Genomic DNA, 21,423 nt, shown 5'->3' with positions numbered 1-21,423 from the left:
CGGCTTTATCTTATTGGCTATCCAAAACATGGGAAAGCCGGATAGCCAATAAGATGCCGTCTTTCAGATCCGAACGTAACTGAGTAGAACTGAGCCGCTCATCTCTCATAAAAAAGGCAATGGACAAGGGGATGAAGTGCATATTAGGCCCAGAAGGGAAAAAAATAATCTGTGCTAGGTTAGGGTTCTACTGTAAATGGTTTTTTTTAATTAAATGTTTGCATTTGGTATCAACAAAAAGATGTTTGGTAAGAGTCAGATGTTATTGGATGATGTTTGTTTTTATCCTGCTGGGTAACAATGTTTTATAAATGTACTAACAGGTCTCTTATTTTTCCTAGGCGTTTTTCCATCGAATGATGCAATATGCAGCTTCAAAATCTGACAAAAATGTCACAGAGGAAACCGTAAAGGTTAGTGTGAAATTGTTGATGGTTGCATTCTATTTTCAGCGGCTGCAGTCTGACTTCCCAGAATAATGTCATTTAGAGGAAAAAAAGCCCATAACAGGGGTTCTGACATGGTTAGTTAGTTTAAAGACCTCAACATAACATGTGTGAGATATCTCAACCCTTTCATCAAATATAATGGACAAATGGGTGCTTAGGTGCTACAGTAGTTAATGTGACAGATGTAGTGGGCAAAGCTGCTCCTTAATGGAGTTCTGGTCTCCTGAAAAAGAACAGAAATAAAGGAATTTAACAGGAACACTATATCCTTCTGTTTTGCCTCTAAAGAGGGTTTTTAAAAAGTAGCAAAACAAGTAACAAAGTGGGTCTAGTATTAAATCTACTTTATGTGATATCACATTTTATTTTGTAATCATTTTTAGAGACAGCTGAGGATATAGAGCTCCTGTTAATTGTTTTTATTTTTTTCTTCGAACATTACAAACTACAGTATACAGTATGACATGTTTAAAGGGAACTTGAAACCTAATATAGAAAAAAGTAGAGGGCCATAAAAAAAACTAAGTTATTTTTCACCACCTCTGATAACCTTTAGCTTTTTCTAAAAATTTAGTGATCTAGTGACCTGCGCTAGTCACCTGCTCTGTGACCTGCTATAGTGACCTGCGCTAGTCACCTGTTCTGTGACCTGCGCTAGTCACCTGCTCTGTGACCTGCTCTGTGACCTGCTCTAGTCACCTGCTCTATGACCTGCTCTAGTGCCCTGCTCTAGTCACCTGCTCTGTGACCTGCTCTAGTCACCTGCTCTGTGACCTTGCTCTATGACCTGCTCTAGTGACCTGCTCTAGTGACCTGCTCTAGTGCCCTGCTCTAGTCACCTGCTCTGTGACCTTGCTCTATGACCTGCTCTAGTCACCTGCTCTAGTGCCCTGCTCTGTGACCTGCTCTAGTGCCCTGCTCTGTGACCTTGCTCTAGTGCCCTGCTCTAGTCACCTGCTCTGTGACCTTGCTCTATGACCTGCTCTAATCACCTGCTCTGTGACCTTGCTCTATGACCTGCTCTAATCACCTGCTCTGTGAACGAATCACAAACTACTTTGATTGGTTACTGTAATAGAAGCCATAGACAAGAAGTGGGGTTACCATCATTTAATTTTCATATTCCCAGACAGGGGCCCAGCAGGTATGGCCAAAACCACACTTTAAATCCTCAGAGCCCTCTCATGCCTCTTTATATGCCAGCCCAGAGTTCCCTCATGGCACTTTATATGCCCCAAAGTCCCATGTCATGTTTCTTTACATTTGCCAGCCTCAGAGCTCCATCAGTCATGCCCTTTTATATATGCCAGAATCATAGCCCCCCAGTCATGATTTTCAATATAACTCATAGCCCTCTACATCACTTCCCTTTATATGCCAGCCTTAGAACCCCCTGCCATCCCGTTTATATACCTCAATCAGAGCCCCCCATGCCCTTATATACCAGCCGAGAGTCCCTCAAGCCTTAAGCTGCCCATTCACTACTAGATGCGGGGACGACGGCACGATTATGACATCATAATCGTGCCATTGTCCCCCTAGGGGTGAAGTACATACACTGAATATTCAGACGTTCAGTGTATGCAGATCAATCATTCCCGAAAATGGCAACCTGACGGCGGTCGTCAGGTTGACCGTCATGTTCGGGCGATGACAGATGTTAAAAACGACCAGCGGGCACACGCATCGCTGGTCATTTTTAAGATTTTACTGCCTGATTTGCGGGCGATTACCAAGCAATTGAGCTATAACGACAGCCGTTATCGCTCAATTGCTAGATTTAATCGCCTAGTGGATGGGCAGCATTACTAACCTTTACCAATCACCACAAAATTCCAAAGGGCCCAGAGCATCAGTAGTCTCTGTCTGCACCCACCGCATATTGTCCCCACACTCCAGTCACGCCCACGGCTGGAATAAAGGTCTTTATGCTGTACCGATGAACAAATTTAAACTTGATTTCACCTTTTCCACAAAAAGCTCCAATTTCCCATTTTAGATCTGCCACTCTGTATGGCCAAAATCGGGACGCGTGCGCGGTGTGTGGCTCAGACGCATGTGTGGCACTAATAACATTGGCTGTTTACGTGCCTATTAATATGGAACTCTGAATCAGGCCCAATGTGTGGCAGTTGGGAATATCCTGTCTAATGTCTGAGGGGTCTAGTTACTAAGCAGTGTTAGGAGACAGAGTGAAAAGTGATAAGTCTGTGATAAGGTACCAGCCAATCAGCTCCCAACTGTAATTTTTCAAACACAGCCTGTGAGATGACAGTTGGGAGCTGATTGGCTGGCACCTTATCACAGACTTGTCACTTTTCACTCTGTCTCCTAACACTGCTTAGTAAATAGACCCCTGAGTCTATTGAAGCCTCCACATTCCCAAATGGGCATGCCCACCGCTGCCATCTTTCAGCGACACTGGAGTTTTATACAGCTATTATACTTTACCAGGGTAAAGCAGGTTCTTCAACTATTGCAGAGTTATTATTCCCAGCATACCCTGCCAGCCTTTGCTTGCCCATGATTTCAAAAAATATGAGGTTCCTGTTTACAATACTAACTGGATGTGAACTTGAATATTTGTCACGAAAACGGCTATTGCAGTTTATCAGCCAAAGGGAAGTGGGGGATGATTGTTTCTGAGGGAATAGTACTTTGCTCGGTATTCATTGCAGTGCCTCCTGCCCTCCGCACGTAATGCATTGTGCAAATATATTTCAACTTAGTACAGAATAAATTTGTGCTCCCCAAGCATTAATCTTTTTATCTGATTGTGATGCTGCCTCTACAGTGCTATATATCCGGTACAGACATATTACATTTTTAAGCCATAGTCAATGCTCTGGGGAGAGAAATGAGGATATTGAGGTGATTTCTCAGGCACATTCTCATACAAAGAATGCAAATGTATAAAAGAATATGCTGCACTGTGTGTGTCCCCTGCTAACTGCAAATAGCCGCAGGGACCTTAAATGACAGCAGTTCATTGGGAAAATAGAGATAAAACAAACGTGGGGAAAATGAATAAAATATTTTGATATGTTGTAGAAAAGGATGATCTGGGCTTACTTATATATCAGACCATCTATGGCTAAACAGAAACAGACTGTGCTCACTGTCATATTTATGTAAAAGTCTTTTCCACAGTGGAGAGTGGAAACTCCACAAAAGTACCGACTGGGTGTTAGATCTGTCCCCATATATCCCTCAAAGTAATATAATCAGATGACCTGTAGGTCTTGTTACTTTTTTTGGTGCATTATGGTTAAAATACAGCATGTATGAGTTGTTTGTAATATATCAGCCTTTCCAAATGTAAGGGGTTAAACCGCTAGATGAAATATGTTATATCACTACATATCATCAATACAAAATAGTGGTTGTGTGAAATCCTACTGGTACTGTGGTACACTCACATGGAGTTCCTGAATACTGTCTCTCACCTCTTCACGGTGACTCTTCTTTGCTCCGGCTATGGCGTGGGTATGGCATCCATGACCAGCAGGACCCCCGAATACTCGGGTGCTTAGCACAAAGTACCTGATGGAGGGAACACATGTGGACAACAGGTGCAGTGCAGTAAAGAAATGTTGGGCGCCAGACCATCTCATAATGCAGTAACAGGAAAACTTTATTTACACTCCTCCGTATTCTCCAGCACAGTAAGCATAATGGTTACAAGCTCTACTTCACCAACTTCCTCCAGCACAATTCTTGCAGCAGATGGTAAATGCTGTATTTTACGCTTAATGGTTACAGAAGATTAGATACGTTCCACTCCAAACGAACACCTCCAGCGCAGACTTACACATATGACACAGCAGTGAAATAGTAGCACATACCCGGTGTTGCTGGGCTCAGTAGTTCTACGCATGTCAGCCCAACAAAACTTCATACAGCATGCACGGGACTCCAGATTCGAAGTTCATCGCACTCATCTCTATCCTCACGAGAGACTGCTAACGTGCGGCACATCCCATTACACAGGGACCCTCTCTCCTTCCATCACCCCGCATACACCTTCTTCAGGCATACTAACGTCCTGTATATCCCAGGACTCTGCCTTTAGTACAAGTCCCACTATCCAGGGACCTTTCATCTGACATGCTGGCAACTTCATGCAGACCATTAACCCTTTCACTGCTGGGCTTCTCTATTTCAGCACATGGTTACACAGGATTCTTCCATAGGACTCCCCTCTAGCCACACTGCCATCTTGCACTGAGCCCTCCCTCACTATGGGGCACTTCTCCAGGGGCTATCAACCAGGGATCCAGCATTACACATCTCAGACACTCACCCTCTCATCACCTGGGCTGTCTCTTCACAGGAGATCTCTCATCTTCCACTGTGGCATCAGGCAGCACTTCCTCTGCAGTGACTTCCTCACTCTGACAGGCACTCTGCTTCCAGCTGCTACCTCTACAGCACTCCCCAATCCTCTTCTAATAAGGGAGTCTCATTATCAATAGTGCTGCTCCTCATACAGCAGCTCCCTTACAGGACTGTGGGGAAGGGTGACTCCCCTCCTTGTCTGTATCCAGGGGATTCAAGACCCCTTATAGCCTAGGGGCTTCTTGCAGGGGGCCCCTTTCTGCATTACAGGGGCATTCCCCCTGTACATATAAGATGTGGCTCATGGCAGCAGCCATGCTCCCTCCCCTGAACCTCAGGGAATCGCGGGACCTCCCTCCTCCCGTCCCGCGACCCCAGCGTAAGATGGCCACCCTTGTTCTCACTAAGGAGCTTTTTCGCGCTCCCACGAGGCCACGTGCCCTTTTCCCCGCGAGGCCATGCCCCCTTTGCAGTCTGCTTCCGCCTGGTGATTGACAGATGATGTCACCGGGAGGAGGAGCTTAATTACGGGGGCGGAGCTTAAGCCTGGCTCTGCCCAGTATTACAGTTGCTTATATCAGGATGTAGTTATGTGACACAATCCTGACAGCAGTATGGGGAGGGTTAGGTTTAGGGCAGTTGGCATTAGGTTTTGGGGGAGGGTGGTTAGGGTTAGGCACCCCTAGGGGGAGGGTTAGGCACCCCCAGGGAGAGGTCAGAGTTAGGCTCCCCCACGGGAGGGTTACAATGGCAAATGCAGGATTTCCAGAGGGGGGTTTCCAAATGCTTAATTTTAGAGCGAGTGTGGCCTGTCAATGAAGAGGGCAGAATTTAGTACTTAACCAGCTTTAACAAGTGTCATACCAAGTGTATTGTGTGTAATAATTCCAGCATACAGAGGACCAGTGATCACAGTAAGCCATTAGATGCTTCAGTAGGGCCATCCTGCCTGAGCTGAATGTTTTTATTTTAGATGTGAGCACCATTCCAGACTATTGGAGCAAGTCCGGGAGCCTGGGGGAGCAGCAGAAGGACCTAGCACTGCCCTGGACATATATGTACATATTGGGCTGTATAGCAGTGCATATCTAACAGTGCATGTTTTCCAGATCTTCTGGTGCCTAGGTTATTTATTACTGGATGATACATGTTAAAAGATCCACAGGTGGTGCTAATTAATTAATTTGTGAAACTGAGAAGAACATGCAGCACTAGTAACAATCTTATATTACTACAGGTTGAGTCTCCCATATATAAATATTCTGAAATATGGAATATTTCGAAATACTGAATTTTTTTGGCTTGACTGAGTAAAATTAAACCTTTGATTTTTGATGGTTCAATGTACACAAACTTTGTCTAAGGCACAAATTATTACAAATATTGTATAAAATTACCTACAGGCTTTGTGTATAAGGTGTATATTAAACATAACTGAATTTTATGTTTGTACACAAACTTTGTTTGAGCCACAAAATTATTGAAAATATTGTATAAAATGACCTGCATACTGTGTGTATAAGGTGTATATAACACATAAATGCATTCTGTGTGTATATTTGGGTCCCATTCCCAAGATATTTCATTATTATATGCAAATATTCCAAAATACGGAATATTCAGTTATCCAAAATACCAAGCATTTTGGATATCAGAGACTCAACCTGTATTTCTATTGTGGTCATGGTGTGGGCTGGGGAGGGGAGGTTTCCAGGCAGACGGAAACCCCCCTGCGTTTGCCTATGGGTTAGGGAGCGGCAGGGGGGGTTAGGGTTAGGTACCCCCGGGGGGAGGTTAGGTTTAGGCACTAGGGGGGGAGGGTGCGGTTAGGCACCACTAAGGGAGGGTTGGGGGGGTGCACAGGGGAGGTTAGCATACTTACCTGCCTCTGTCGGGATTTTCATCCTGTCGGGCAGCCACCGGCATTTCAATCCCATTCCCTCATATCAACTTAATGGTCTTTCACTGTACAAAGCAATATAACCTACAGAAAGGCTTCAATGCTACATGATAATAGAAATTCAGAGGTCTTTGTTGCATATATTTGCAAATATATGGTTAAGCGCCGGACCACGTCAAGGCTCCTCTATACCGGCGTCCTTAACGCTACATAATAATAGCACCAACTCTGGGTCATAATTGCATACTGCTGTGCTACATGATAACAGTACATACATAAATATATATAAGCTGAGAGCCAAGTCACCTAGGAGGTACCCCAGAAACCTCCAAATAGCACTACAGTAACCAGCACCCCCCCCCAATGCTGGTTCCATCCATGCCTCTCAGAACAGCAATACAAAATAGTGGTTGCTCATATCAGCTTAATGGTCTTTTACAGGTGCTTGTAAGGGGAGGGGCTTACTCTGTACTAAAGAAAAAAAGTTTCCCTCCAGCACGCTGCAAAAAAACCACAGCAGAAAGTCTTGAATACTACATGATAATAGAAACTCAGACGTACATATCATGTCAGACAGTGTGTTTACCTTACAGAATCTGATGCTTCGGCAATAGTTTGCGAGATGCAGGCTCTGGCGAGTCTGTCCATACTTTTAAAAAGACAATCACTTAAAAGCATTCTCACCTGACTTTTCTGGGAGCCCCCTGCACCCCTGGAAGAGTATCCGGATCTCCCCTATCACGCTCACTTCATAGTGAAGTGGGCAGGATGTGGAGATTATTGCTGGGAATTGCTGCATATTTGCTGTGAATTACGGCTCCGTATGGAGGGGGCGGGGCTAAATAGCACAAAACTGCATAATTTAGCCCCGCCTCCTCGAGCTACCGTGATTTGCAGCGGTTTGCTCTGAAGGGGCAAGGGCTAATGACGTAGTAACCCGGCCCCACCCCACAAAGTGGCCAGCTGTGTCTGCTCTCCGGGCATCTCCCGTGGAGCAGATAATACAAGTCTGTAATTATGCTTAAAAGGCAAAACCGACCTAGTTTAGCCTACTAAATGATAGCCACTTTAAAAATATGGGCAGACTCATTGGTATCTCACTAGCGCCTGCATGTTGCAGGCTACTACATACAGTATGCCCCTGTATATAAACGCCTGGCACAGTGGCAGGTGTGCACATGTGTAGGCGGATAGCAAGAAAAAGTTTTCCATATCAAAACTGCATATCTTTAGCCATTTGAAATAATGGATGATATGACTGTACCCATATGATTTTTAAAGTCTGCGCCACACATTTAGGTTTCCAAATATGATGCAAACTAGCATACCGTTATTATCATTTCTGGCATCACTGAGTCATGTGATTACAAACAGGCAATTATCACACACACAGGGCCTGATTCAGCAAGGATCGCTCTTTTGCTAGACCGCATGCACCGCAGTTGCTAATATTAGCGGTGAAACGCAAATGTTTGCAATCGCATTACGGTCGCAGCTTACCATAATGACGCCTACTTCTTCTTACACACATCCGTATACTTGGGCAATATAGCAAAATAATCGGTAACATCAAGTAACATCGGACCCATACGCACAGTTAAGGCAGGTCAGACCTCACTCAGGAATTACTAACTTCAGTACACACTATGAGGCCTCAGGCTGGGTATGGTATCGCAGTGGATAATTTATGCAACACACTGGCACGCCTGCGTTCGCCCGACCAGCCCCCTCCGTCACAACCCATAAATGGCACTTCCTGTCAATCAATGTGCTCTGGGTCTCCGTAGCCTCTGTACACGCAGTTCCCATGGCAATAGCTAGTTCGCGCACGCATCCGCATGCGCAATGCCAATTAATCGACCGATTGAATGCATCTTTGCTACTGTGATCTTTGCTGAATCAGGCCCACAGAGTACAATAGGGGTCATCTGTGGCTATTGTCTAAAGAACACTTACCAACCTGCCTGATTAAGGGCCTGATTCAGAGCCGCTCGTAAGCGGCCGCTCGTTCGCTCCGAGCGATGTTTGCACAACTGCCAGTCATTGTGGTCGGAAATTGTGTGCTCACAAAATAGCGAATGCCTGCTAATTTGAGTGACAGAATGAGGCGTTGTGGGTGGTAACAGGGGAAGGTGCTTGAAAACGGGGAGTGGAGATCCGAACGCAGGCGTGCCAAAAGGTCAAAACGGGCGTTTTAAGGGTGTGCATAATTAACAAAGCAGCGTCATCGACCACGTCACTTGGTTGTTTCTTAGCCTGAACTGTTCGCATGATTGCGGTAGGAAAATCCAACCACAAGCACTGCGAGCAGTTCAGACGCCTTTCGATGTACTCGATTAATCAAATAAATAGCGGAGATGATGTATGATGTGAGCGGCCCGGGGGCGTCTTTACAAAATAGCGAGCGCATATTTCGTTCACTCGCTCAGACATAGAGGCGTCAACAGACCGCAAAGAGCGAGCGCTCAATTTAAATAGCCGGCCCCTTTTTCTGAACGACTGTTCACAAATAGCGTCCGGCTCTGAATCAGGCCCTAAGATCCTATGAATTTTGATAGTTTGTGGCCATTTTCAGACCTTACACATTTCAACATTTTTCCGATTGCCTTATATCAGCTGGGAGTTACATTGTGCATGAGCAGAATTAATCCTTCTTTAAAAAAATGTGGTATCATTAACTCTTCATTTACTGTCTGAACAGCAGTTAATTGACATAATTGGATAACAATGTGATCTGTCTAGATGTTATTCTCCAACATTGAGGACATCCTTGTGGTACACAGAGACTTTCTAGCTCTGATTGAGGAATCTCTGCACCCGGAACCCAAAGCCCAGCAGGAAATGGGGGTCTGCTTTCTCCGATTCGTAAGTCTGCGCTTGTGTTTTATACCATGTCTATTGTTCAATGTCTGACGTGATTCATATAAACATTTATAAGGTATTCGTAAAGCTTGACAGACAGTAAGTGATTGAAATAAGAACATTTGATGTGAATTGTTCCAAAATTGCAGCTATTTATAAAATCACATTAATATACAATAAAAGATAATTGAGCATAGGTCATTTCACATAGAGAACCCATTTTCACTGCTTATTTGCGCATATTAGAAGTAATGTTAGGGGTGTAAGTTATGGCTCACTCACACATGGAAGTAACATTGTTACATTCAGCAATAAAAACTACAACACCTACATAATCATTTACAAAAAAGTTATTCTTTACTTAAATGTCTTCTTAAGGTCCTAATGCTATTGCAGCAAATTGCAAGTACAGTGAATGGTTTCTGTTTTCCAGCGGGCACTGGAGACAGATGTATTGTGAGCTGGACTGATATAGACGAGAATATATAGCCTATCAATTCTCTAGGAATTAGTGGCATCACCAAAGAACTGTAAATTTATATACATCCACTATGGATCTCAATGCTGCCTCTAGTTTTATTAACCTCACACAGATCTGATGTTGGATTCTCTATTTGGAAATTGTAAGACAGGAATTCACTATGGACGATGCAGCAGATGATGCTACTGGTTCTACTCTTTGCTTAGTATTTAGGATTCACTAGCCTACTTTTTCAAAGCGACGATAACAATGATGTTCTATTGCCACTTATTGCAGCAATAGAAAATCTATTATCACTGCCATTTAGCAATAAGATATCTCCATGACAGCTGAGTGACACTCAGCAGCCTCAGCAATATTGACTAGTAGCGTAACGTTAAGGGCGTTCCAGTCTCAGACGCGACGCAGCTACAGATGTGTCCTCATACACATAGCGTCCACACGACATGCTCCAAGAGGAGTAGTTTACCGTATCTTTCTTTAAATTTTGCATCTTATTTGAGCGCAGGTGCAGCGAAACTCCACTCAGAGTGCACTAAACAGGGCCGGCTCTAGGGGTGTTTGACCAGTGCGGTCGCACAGGGGCGCCACCCGTAGAGGGTGGCATCCCTCCTCAGCATCTCTATTTCAGTGGGACAGTATTGTGCAGCGGGACAGCTGTGCGGCGGTGCCGGACCCCCGGAGAATTAATGGATGCAGCGCGCATGCGCGCGGCAACCACTCACTGATGGGAGAGGGCTGGGTGAAGCCCAGCCAGTGACGGAGTGTTGGGCATTACCCCCAGCCTGAGGTTATTTGGAGGCGTGCCATGTGGGCACTCCTTCAAAAAACATCACACAGGGGGCATAACCTATGGTAATTAGGCCACGCCCCCAAATCCGGTCCCGCGCAGCTTTGCCGCACGCGAGGTTAGGGCATTCTCTCAAGAGCCGGCACAGGGTGCTCAGAACCCTGAAGCCGACCCTGGCACTAGAGACAATGGGCTGCAGCTTTAACCTCACAGAAATTAATTTTAAATACATACAAAGTCGCAGATGAAGCACAATGAGACTTGGCGTGAGAAAAAGCCGCAGCTGCTCGCATCGAAGCACCTTGCACACAGATTTAGCCCCAGTCGCACACTGATACACAAATGTCGCACATCAAATTGATCAGTGCAAGCTAGCAATGTAGATGTATAGCTCCCATTTATTTTGAATAAGATGCACATTTTGAGCGAGAAAGACGCTTGGTGGTAAATTTACTAAAGTGAGAGTTTTGAGAAGTGAGTTTTAAAAGTGATGTTGCCCATAGCAACCAATCAGATTCTAGCTATTATCTTCTAGAAGGTGCTAGTTAAATGTTAAGTAGACTCTGATTTTTTGCTATGGGCAATATCACTTTTAAAACTAACTTCTCAAAACTCTCACTTTAGTAAATTTACCCCCAGGTGTGGTCGAGTCGGGGTCGTGGCGGTTTATGGTGGAATTAAATGTCCAGACTTGGGACTCTGAGATGAACTTTGGTGTAATAATTTACCATTTCCCCCATGCAAATTTTCATTTATCTCCGTGTTTCTAAAGATTATAAAGTGGGCATACATTATGGAAAGCACTAGCCTAGACAGTCAATGTGCATAAGGTAGCGTTGATGGTCCTCACTATTTGCAGTCCATAGATGACCCTTTTTTTGCCTCTCTGGTGTGGAAGAGGGGCACAGAGTAGGTAGTTGGTAATTACTGGGATGCACGCTTGTATGGGGGCCCGACAGGAGCCTAGGCCAGCCATGCAGAAGAATGACCTAAGGATTGACCATCAATAGACAATGGTGGATGACACAGGTGCAGCAATGTATTTTTTTTCTTCCCCTAACGCAGAGAGAACAGAGCTTAGCCCCCACCCCCTCCATCGCTGCATGCTGAGTCCCTCCTTTTCCCGATTGTTATGCTAAGCACCTTCCAAGTGATTGTTTTTTCCCAGTGGATGTGGTCACACCTGTACTTGGCCAAACCTTTGTCATGGGGGCCATGGTGTGGAAAGCTAATTTTGAATGGAACATTGTGTCATTCCCACTAAACATTATAGTACCTATTGCTACTATGTTTTTATCAATCAATTTTGTCTCTACAACTGTAGAAAGAGCGCTTTGCCATATATGATGAATACTGCAGCAACCACGAAAAGGCTCAGAAGCTTTTGCTTGAACTTAACAAAATCAGAACTGTGAGAACATTTCTACTGGTAAGAAGATTTTATGCTTGAATACAATTTCAGTAATAAAGAAATTATCCTGTGTCATGTGATTATATTTTGCAGAGAATATATATATGCAATATTACCATTATGATAATGTGGTACTTTTTGGTTATTATTATTATTATTTGTTTTAATTTAAAGGTAAATGCTATATTTTAAGCATTTTAAGAGCTCACACTGTCTGCAGCACTGTCTCTCCTGGCCTTAGGCTAACCGCTAACAGGATTATATTAGGTTGTTGCTCATTTGTTTGTTTCTTGCAAATATTTTCAAATCCTTGGTTCTTTCCATTTAACCAAATAAGCAAATATGTGACTTTTATTCCAGACATAGTTAACTGTATTATTTGCTTTTCAGTGATGTATATATGAGCATGATAAAAGGGTAGCAATTAGGCAGTCACGGTCCACTTTTTACACACTCTTTTAAAAACTTATATTCCTTAGTTGTAGGGTATAGGGATCTAACATTGAGAGAGGGCCAGGGATTATCTCAATACTCTAACAGCCATTAAAAAGTGTGACAATACCAAGGCATGTGGTCGGGATACAGAACAATAGGGCATTACCCACAGTTGCTTCTCAATGACATACATTTTTGGTTGCCCCCATTCCTATTTGTCCAAACAATTATACCATACTGTATATTGCCGTTATATGTACGGTGTAATGGTTAGCATTACTGCCTCACAGCACTGAGGTTGTGAATTTGATTCTCACCACGCCCTGTGTCAAGTTTGTACATTCTCCCTGTGCTTGCGTGGGTTTCCTCCGGGTGCTCCGGTTTCCTCCCACACTCAAAAAATATACTGGTAGGTTAGTTGGCTTCCACCAAAAAAATAACTCTAGTGTGTAGGTGTGTGTGTAGGGAATAAAGGTTGTAAGCTCCACTGGGCCAGGGACTAATAAGAATGACCAAGTATTCTCCGTAAAGCTCTGTGGAATATATGTGCGTTACATAAATAAATGGTTATATATATATATATATATATATATCTATATATATATCTATATATATATATATACAGGTTTAGTCTCCAATATCCAAATATTCCGAAATACGGAATATTTGTAGCATGACTGATACAGTGTAACCTTTGCTTTCTGATGGATCGGTGTACTCAAACTTTGTTTATGGCACACAATTATTAAAAACATAGTATAAAATAATCTTCAGGCTGTGTGTATAAGGTGTATATGAAACATAAATTAATTTAGATCATCCAATATTTATTAATATTCCAACATTACCGAATGTTATCCAATCGACGTTTCGACCACAAAGGGTCATTCTCAAGACAAGTCAGCATCACAGCAAGGCAAACATCCTGTACACTGGCAATAGGTATCTGTTGCCAGTGTTGCCAGTATCTGTTGCCAGTGTACTGGATGGTTGCCTTGCTGTGATGCTGAATTGCCTTGAGAATGACCCTTTGGGGTCGAAACGTCGATTGGATTACATTTGGTAATGTTGGAATATTAATAAATATGGATGATCTTTTCTACTGATAAGCGGTGAGTGCCTTCTCGCTGGCTTAAACAGACAGTTTTCTGGATATATATATATATAATTGGTCAAAATTATAATTACATTATAAATTATAATCTCAGATTGGTAAGGATGTAATAATGTGTAGCAGAGTTAAATAGTGTATGTTTTTCTTCATATTTCTCTCCTATAAAATTGTATAATGAGACGTGGGACTTCTGTACCAAACATCTCCAACTCTGTCATTTCCTTTCTCATGCTATACATAGGTCTATGAGAAACCGACCCGTGCACATATACATGAGGCACAGCATACACACAATTTATAGGGCAGATATCCGTTTATAAAGCAGATATCAGGGGCTTAGTAAATAATTGGGGCCTGGGGATGGACATGTTCATGTAGGGCCCTTTTATAACTGAACATGTTCTATGGAGCCCAATGATTATACCCCTTGGTATGGCCTATTCACACGTTAGTATCTATATTGGGAAGGTATCACAATCTGCAACTACATTTATGACTATCAACTCCCTCAGACACAGTAAAAATGGCAGCTTCTCCAAACATGGGCCAAGCCTATTTATTTTTTTGCCATTCAAAAAGTGTGAAAAACAGGAGCAGAACAATATCTCATTGTGGATATTGTAATTTTCCCGTCTTCACGTACTAAGGGCCTGCATCACAGATGTTATGTTATGTCGATATTTATGCAGTTGGCCAATGTTTTTATTGTAGCGCATGCATCTAAGTTACACAACGCATGTATAACGGAGGGGTGGTTAAAAAAAAGTGTGCGTATTGCAACCGTTTTATAGGAGTGTCAGATCCAACAACTGCATCTTTTTACGCAGTTTCACTGGTGCCAGTGTCCTAGTTCCGTCATCAGGGGCGCAGAGAGTGAGGGGAGCCTGTACTAATTACCCGGGCCTGGGCTTGCTGGAGTGGCCCAGCAGTGGCCCGAGTCCGACGCCGCCCTCCCCTCCTCCCTGTCAGCTGAGCATCCCAGCTCACACTGCTGTGTGCTGGGCTGCAAAGGGAGACTGCTTGCTGCTGCAGAGCAGCATCAGTCTCCTCTGCCTGTGGGGCGAGCGACCATCCTGATCACGCCCCCTGAAGTTGAGATGGGCAGAGGGGCTCACAGCGCCCTCCTCCTCAGCATGCAGTGCCGAGTTGCAGCCCTGCGACTATGTTTTTTTTCTTAAGGGGTTGTGGCCATGCCTCTCGCTATTAGGCCACGCCCCTTCACCCGGGCCTGGGCTGGCTCTTGGCGGCCCTGTCCGTCGTCCATATTGAGTAGCCCAGGGTTACTCAGAAGGATGATGATTGACTGAACTGTGACTGATGCTGTGACACTTTACGGAGATGCTGTGACAGTTTTTTACGCATATGCTTCAATTTGCAAAACCGCAAGTTGGCATCTCAATACATCTACCAGCAGCTGCATCATATGCATATTTTCGCTTAACAGCTGCGGAAAAAGTTGCAGTCGCAACAAGATTGGCGTACATTTCTGAATCAGGCGCTGAGCTGTCAGAATTTGTGCTCTTTGTAGCAATGAGGTTTAACATTTAGGACTCTATTTACTACAATCCGCATATTGAATGCGGATTGTAGTGTGATATTACCGAGTGAATTCGCATTGCGAATTCAGGCAATATCACAGGGATTTACTATAAATCCCTTGCAGGGACAGAGCTTGCGATAAAGCTCTGTCCCTGCGGATCCCATCCGCACTCTAGTCGCGGTATTTTCGGAAAAAATACCGCGACTAAGAGCCCGCGCATGCGCCGACCGACCACCGCTACTACCCCTCCACCGATGCTAAGCCCCGCCCCTGGCTGTAAGCCCCGCCCCACGCGATCGCGGACCCCCGAGACCCCCCCTCCCTTCTTTACACTTACCTGCATCCTCCTGGCCTCCAGTGATCTTCTCCGGGCTTCCCGATCAGGTTATCTCCCATACTGCACTGGGGCCCGATCACCTGATGACCGGGCCCCAGTGTACTATGGGAGACCAGCTGACCGGAGAGGAGCCATCACCGGAGGCCCGATCACCGGTCCCTGGATTCAGGTAAGTAAAAAAAAAAAATTGATAATTTTTTTTTCCTTTTTTTTACAGCAATCAGCTTGCGGTCTGCTTAGACCACATAGCTGATTACTGGTACCGGCTCCCGCCTCTGCTCTCCCCGTTAGAGCAGAGTGGGAGCCCGGTAACTGGGGGAGACCCTGGATAACGCCACCTCCAGGTGGCGTTATTATCACAGGGCTTCCCCCGGTATTTTTTTACAATTTATTTTTAGTAACTTAGGTCGGATCACATTTCCCATTACAATTATGGGAAATGCGATCTGCTTTACTAAAAATAAGTGATACTTAGGGGTTGGAGTAGAATTTTACTAATTTTACTCCAATTGCCCTGTAATAACTACAGGTGAAACTAAAATAATGTGAAAAGGGTGTGAAAACACCCTTTTTCACTTTATTTTAGTAAAAATAATGTTAATAAATAGAGCCCATTGTGCACAAAAAATTACCATTGCTAAAAAAAAGATGAAGTTTGGGGCAAAGCCGAATGAACTATTAATAAAGGATTGTTACTTATCTTGTCTATCAAGCAAACAGGGCCATATTGTGTACTTTTAGATAATAAATGAATTCCTGCTAAAGGTTGTTAGCATATTGTTGCAGTCTGACCTGCAAACCGCATACAAACATGAAATTATCCTGCAAGCACACATTGCATACACCCACTTTATAGTATCACAGTGTGGAAGAACTGATAACTTGGCCAAGATTTGCCTGAAAACCAATTTTGTTTGTGCTCTCAGAACTGCATGCTGCTTGGTGGACGGAAGAACACAGATGTTCCGCTGGAAGGATATCTAGTTGCACCAATACAGAGAATATGCAAGTACCCACTTCTTTTAAGAGTAAGTATGCTTTGGTTGCTAGGGGATGTTATTAGGAGCTTAAAGCATGTTTCTCAGTGTATTTAAATCCCTTTCATGCAATCGTTTCCCTTCCTTTAACAGGCCTGTTATTATGCAGAACATAACTTGGTACAATAGGAGAGCATCCAACAATGACCAGTATGGGGCAGTCTCATCAATACTGAGTGCACCTTATATTTGGTCCCTTTGTATCCATACTTATTATTTGTGCATATGTGTTGTTGCATATTTATCAATGTGTGGAAATGTGTATAATTCTGTTAGCAACACTTATAACAGCAGTAAAAAAATAAATAAATCACCATTTATAATAATATATTGCTGGAGCAGCTGTACGACCTGGCGATACTGGCCCCAAGTGGTAAAGGTTAACATATCGCTTTACTGGGCCAGTCTTTGGGAATATCCTCATGCTTGAACCAGTCATTTAGTTTGTGCATGTGTAGTGGAACTAAAAACCCAGACTTAATTAAAAAAAAATAATAATAATAAAATAAATGAATTGTAATAGATAGATAGATAGATAGATAGATAGATAGATAGATAGATAGATAGATAGATAGATAGTGGAAATATTTGAAAACCTCAAAAAGAATTTATTAAAAATCACAAGTAGTTTTTGCAGGTATTGCAGGTTGGTGCTTGTTGAATAGAACATAGCGGTTATTGAAGTCTGAGATTATCACTGTCGGTAACAACTTTGGTGTATAGGGCTTTTCCCCTTTGATAAATATACCCCTTTATTAATTAGCTTTGTTTTGTCTAATAGAAACATAAAACAACTGTCATATGCCAGAATATTCAAGTGAAACAAAATAAAATAAAATATAGTAGAACTAAATACATTTGTTGTATATTTGCAGTCAGTTAGATACATTGTGAATGAATAATTAGAATGATTATAGTCACTGCAGTTCACAACAAAGTAACTTCTTATTTCGCAGCACTAAATAAACTATCGCACATTCATATTGTTCTGCAGGAAGAGGCAATGCAGTCCCACCTACTGCTGAAATCTTCTTCTAATGTATCTCATTACATATCCCAACAGGAGTTACTGAAAAGGACACCAAAGAGACACAGTGATTATGCCTCGGTGGCGGAGGCTTTGCAGGCAATGAAGGCTGTGTGCTCTAACATTAATGAGGCAAAGAGGCAGATGGAGAAATTAGAAGTGTTGGAAGAATGGCAGAGCCACATAGAGGGTTGGGAGGTAAGAGTCACACATTCATTCAGTTATCACCTTCACAGTGTTCTTCTGTGCTGAAGCTTTGTTATACTGTAAGTAGATTCATTCTGTAATGAAGGTTTAATAGTGCAAAGTATTTGGTTTATTCCAATAGTCTCTCCAAATCTTGTATCACCTGGGGCCTCATTTACTTATTTATGCAGTGTTGATAATTTGCTGCTTCCTATGCTTGCTCTGTTCTTCCGTCTTACAGGATCATCATACCATAGAGAGCTCTAAGTGCTATCACATATTACCGTGTTTCCCCGATAATAAGACACTGTCTTATTTTTTTTTTGGTTCCAAAAAACACCATAGGGCTTATTTTCGGGGTAGGTCTTATTTTAACTAACATTGACAGCAGTGCCTCTTATGCAGGCCCCCCTGTAGCAGTGCCCCTTATGCAGGCCCCCCTGTAGCAGTGCCCCTTATGCAGGCCCCCCCTGTAGCAGTGCCCCTTATGCAGGCCCCCCCTGTAGCAGTGCCCCTTATGCAGCCTCCCTTGTGTAGCAGTGCCCCTTATGCAGACATCCCCTGTAGCAGTGCCCCTTATGCAGCCTCCCTTGTGTAGCAGTGCCCCTTATGCAGCCCCCCCTGTAGCAGTGCCCCTTATGCAGCCTCCCTTGTGTAGCAGTGCCCCTTATGCAGACATCCCCTGTAGCAGTGCCCCTTATGCAGCCTCTCTTGTGTAGCAGTGCCCCTTATGCAGACCCCCCCCTATAGCAGTGCCCCTTATGCAGCCTCCCTTGTGTAGCAGTGCCCCTTATGCAGCCCCCCCTGTAGCAGTGCCTCTTATGCAGGCCCCCCCCTGTAGCAGTGCCCCTTATGCAGCCTCCCTTGTGTAGCAGTGCCCCTTATGCAGACATCCCCTGTAGCAGTGCCCCTTATGCAGCCTCTCTTGTGTAGCAGTGCCCCTTATGCAGCCTCCCTTGTGTAGCAGTGCCCCTTATGCAGCCTCCCTTGTGTAGCAGTGCCCCTTATGCAGACATCCCCTGTAGCAGTGTCCCTTATGCAGTCTCTCTTGTGTAGCAGTGCCCCTTATGCAGACCCCCCCTGTAGCAGTGCCCCTTATGCAGCCTCCCTTGTGTAGCAGTGCCCCTTATGCAGGCCCCCCCCCCTGTAGCAGTGTCCTTTATGCAGGCCCCCTTATTGCAGTGCAAGTACGGTACTTACCGGAGTCACCGCCGTCCGGGATGTCCCTCTCACTTGCGCGCTGACTGGATCTAATATGATCCAGCAGGCGCGGCCGCACAGGACCCTCAGCGTGCGGGTGACGTCATGACGTCACCCACGCACTGCATGACTGGGAACGCTGGTCTCTGCAGCGTTCCCAGCTCAAAAAGAAAAAAAGGTAGGTCTTATTTTCGGGGTAGGGCTTATTTTAGACCGGGCTACAAAAGTAAGGGTAGGGCTTATTTTCAGGGTAGGTCTTATTATCGGGGAAACATGGTACTAGTAAAATCATTGACTCTGAGTATGGAACCTGATTTGCATACAGGTAATGGTAGGCGTACTGTACCAGGAGAGGAAGGGAGGCAGATGTGTACAGTTCCTCCTCCAAAGTGGATTTCTCCTTCAACACTGTAATATAAAACATGAGAGAGAGTTCTGTCAGATTTATATGATACTAGATATCTGACAGCAGATAATGGCCTTAGATGTGTCTGACTCTTGGCTCATCAAAGACTGACGTATTGGCCCAGTAACTGGAGAAAGTGTTTTAGAGTCTGCATTTTGTATTGTAAATGTCAAACTTTAGTAGATTAAAGAAAAGCAGCATTACAGAATTACAAATAACGCCATGGAACTGACACTCATAAGCAAGTAATGTATGGGGATTATGGTTGCTTTAACACAGTTTACAATCATTTATAAGATCAACACTAGATTTAATAGATGGATTCGTTGGAACCAGTGTTTTAGGAAAAGGAAGTGCTAGAGATGAATAAACCACAAATATATATTAACAAATTAGGTTCCCCAATAAACCCTTTGTAGGCCGTTTTGCTTCAGTAAATAAACATCTGGTTTTCGGCGACAGTGCCCCAGGAATCAGAAAGAAGAAACAAAGTGATTTCCTACCAGAAGGAAACATTTAACAGGAGGGCTGGGCTTAGTGAGGAATATAATAAAGTTATATTTAGAATCAGGATGAAAGCAGTGGCTGACATTCCTATTCCTGACACTATGCCGAGACTGTTTATTACCATGAACATCACAGCATTATGTTACCATCTGCTGAAATATAACCCTCTCTATAATTGGACCTCCCATGATCAATGTGTTCTTAAATTCTATGTACACGCCTCCCATCTCAGGCATATAGGGTCCTAAATGTCTTATGGAGAACATAGACCACTTCCTTCATTGTGGGTACAAGGAGTACAGATGACTAATATACTAATGCCTTTCTGACCCAGTCACCGTTACCTTATTTGTAAAAAGCATGGTGGCTCTAATCCAGAAACATGTCAAATGGAGTTATGTGGCTGCCTTATATGAAAGCTAATCATCCATCACCTAATTTGTAGCTTCTGCTTTCGCATTCTGTAAAAGTATGATCTAATAGTCCTATTATATCTAATTTCATGTCAAGGTTAGCAGTTCTAATAGTGTTTCCAAATGTTGGTTTAATATTGTAGCATATATTCTAAAGTGAAAACAATTCACACTAAAGGTGCATACATACTAGACGATATTTTACACGATTCGCCCAATTCCGACGCATCGGAATGACAGATCGTGTGAAATATGTCCAAATCGTGAGTGTCCACTCTGGATCACGATGCCGATGCGCGTCCCCACGGGTCATACATCGCATCTTCAGATCTTGCCTACAGCAGGCAAGATCTGCCAATCTCGTACACGATCCGGCGACATATCGTACAGTATTTATGTCTGTACGATATGTCGTTCGGATCCGCATACGATGCTTGCAGGCATGGATCAGGGAGATCCTGTATTTATTTTAATATTGCTTTTGCTGTGGAACTACTGGTACTAGCGGGCCCCTAATGCCCCACATGCTGGTACTTGTGGTTCTCCAAGTACCAGCATTCGAAGGAGGAATGCTGGGACCTGCAGTTCCAAAGCAAATGACAATATTTTCAAAACTTTCAAATGCACTACATTACATAATCAACCCGGCACCCACCGCCGAGGGATGCTGGGGATAGCCTCGGGCTATCAGCCTAGGTCTGGGGTGCCCTGGAGAGGGGAACCCCTTTATTGGGGGTGTTTCCAGCTCCCCGGGGATCCCTGGTCTTGGCTGACTAGTGGTCAGGGTTAATGCTTCGGCCGAGAAACCCGGTGATAGGGTTCCCCTGGCTGTAGCATTAGCCACCCACTAGAAAAAGTCAGGTGCTGGTTCTGGTAAATACAGGGGGACCCTACTAATTTTTTTCCCCTGTATTTCCAGAACCAGGACCGAATCAGAGCCCAGTGCTGGTTGCGCAAAACACAGGGGAACCCTTCTTCGTTTGTCCCCTG

At 43.9% G+C, this 21,423-nt stretch overlaps 1 protein-coding gene across 1 annotated transcript in view; it reads left to right on the top strand.

Annotated features, from left to right (window-relative positions):
• The window catches only part of PREX2 (phosphatidylinositol-3,4,5-trisphosphate dependent Rac exchange factor 2), a 435,974-nt gene that overhangs the window by 119,772 nt on the left and 294,779 nt on the right, over window positions 1-21,423 (top strand). The window contains exons 2-6 of the mRNA XM_088471582.1: window positions 342-413; window positions 9,430-9,552; window positions 12,145-12,249; window positions 16,584-16,685; window positions 17,758-17,919. Coding sequence (XP_088327708.1) covers window positions 342-413; window positions 9,430-9,552; window positions 12,145-12,249; window positions 16,584-16,685; window positions 17,758-17,919 — 564 coding nt within the window. The remainder of the gene's footprint in view (window positions 1-341; window positions 414-9,429; window positions 9,553-12,144; window positions 12,250-16,583; window positions 16,686-17,757; window positions 17,920-21,423) is intronic.

This window comes from Taudactylus pleione, unplaced genomic scaffold, assembly GCF_031769625.1.
Source record: "Taudactylus pleione unplaced genomic scaffold, aTauple2 ptg000114l, whole genome shotgun sequence".
Classification (NCBI taxonomy): Eukaryota; Metazoa; Chordata; class Amphibia; order Anura; family Myobatrachidae; genus Taudactylus; species Taudactylus pleione.
Note: the sequence above shows the minus strand (reverse complement) of the source record. Positions and strands in the feature narration are given on the sequence as shown.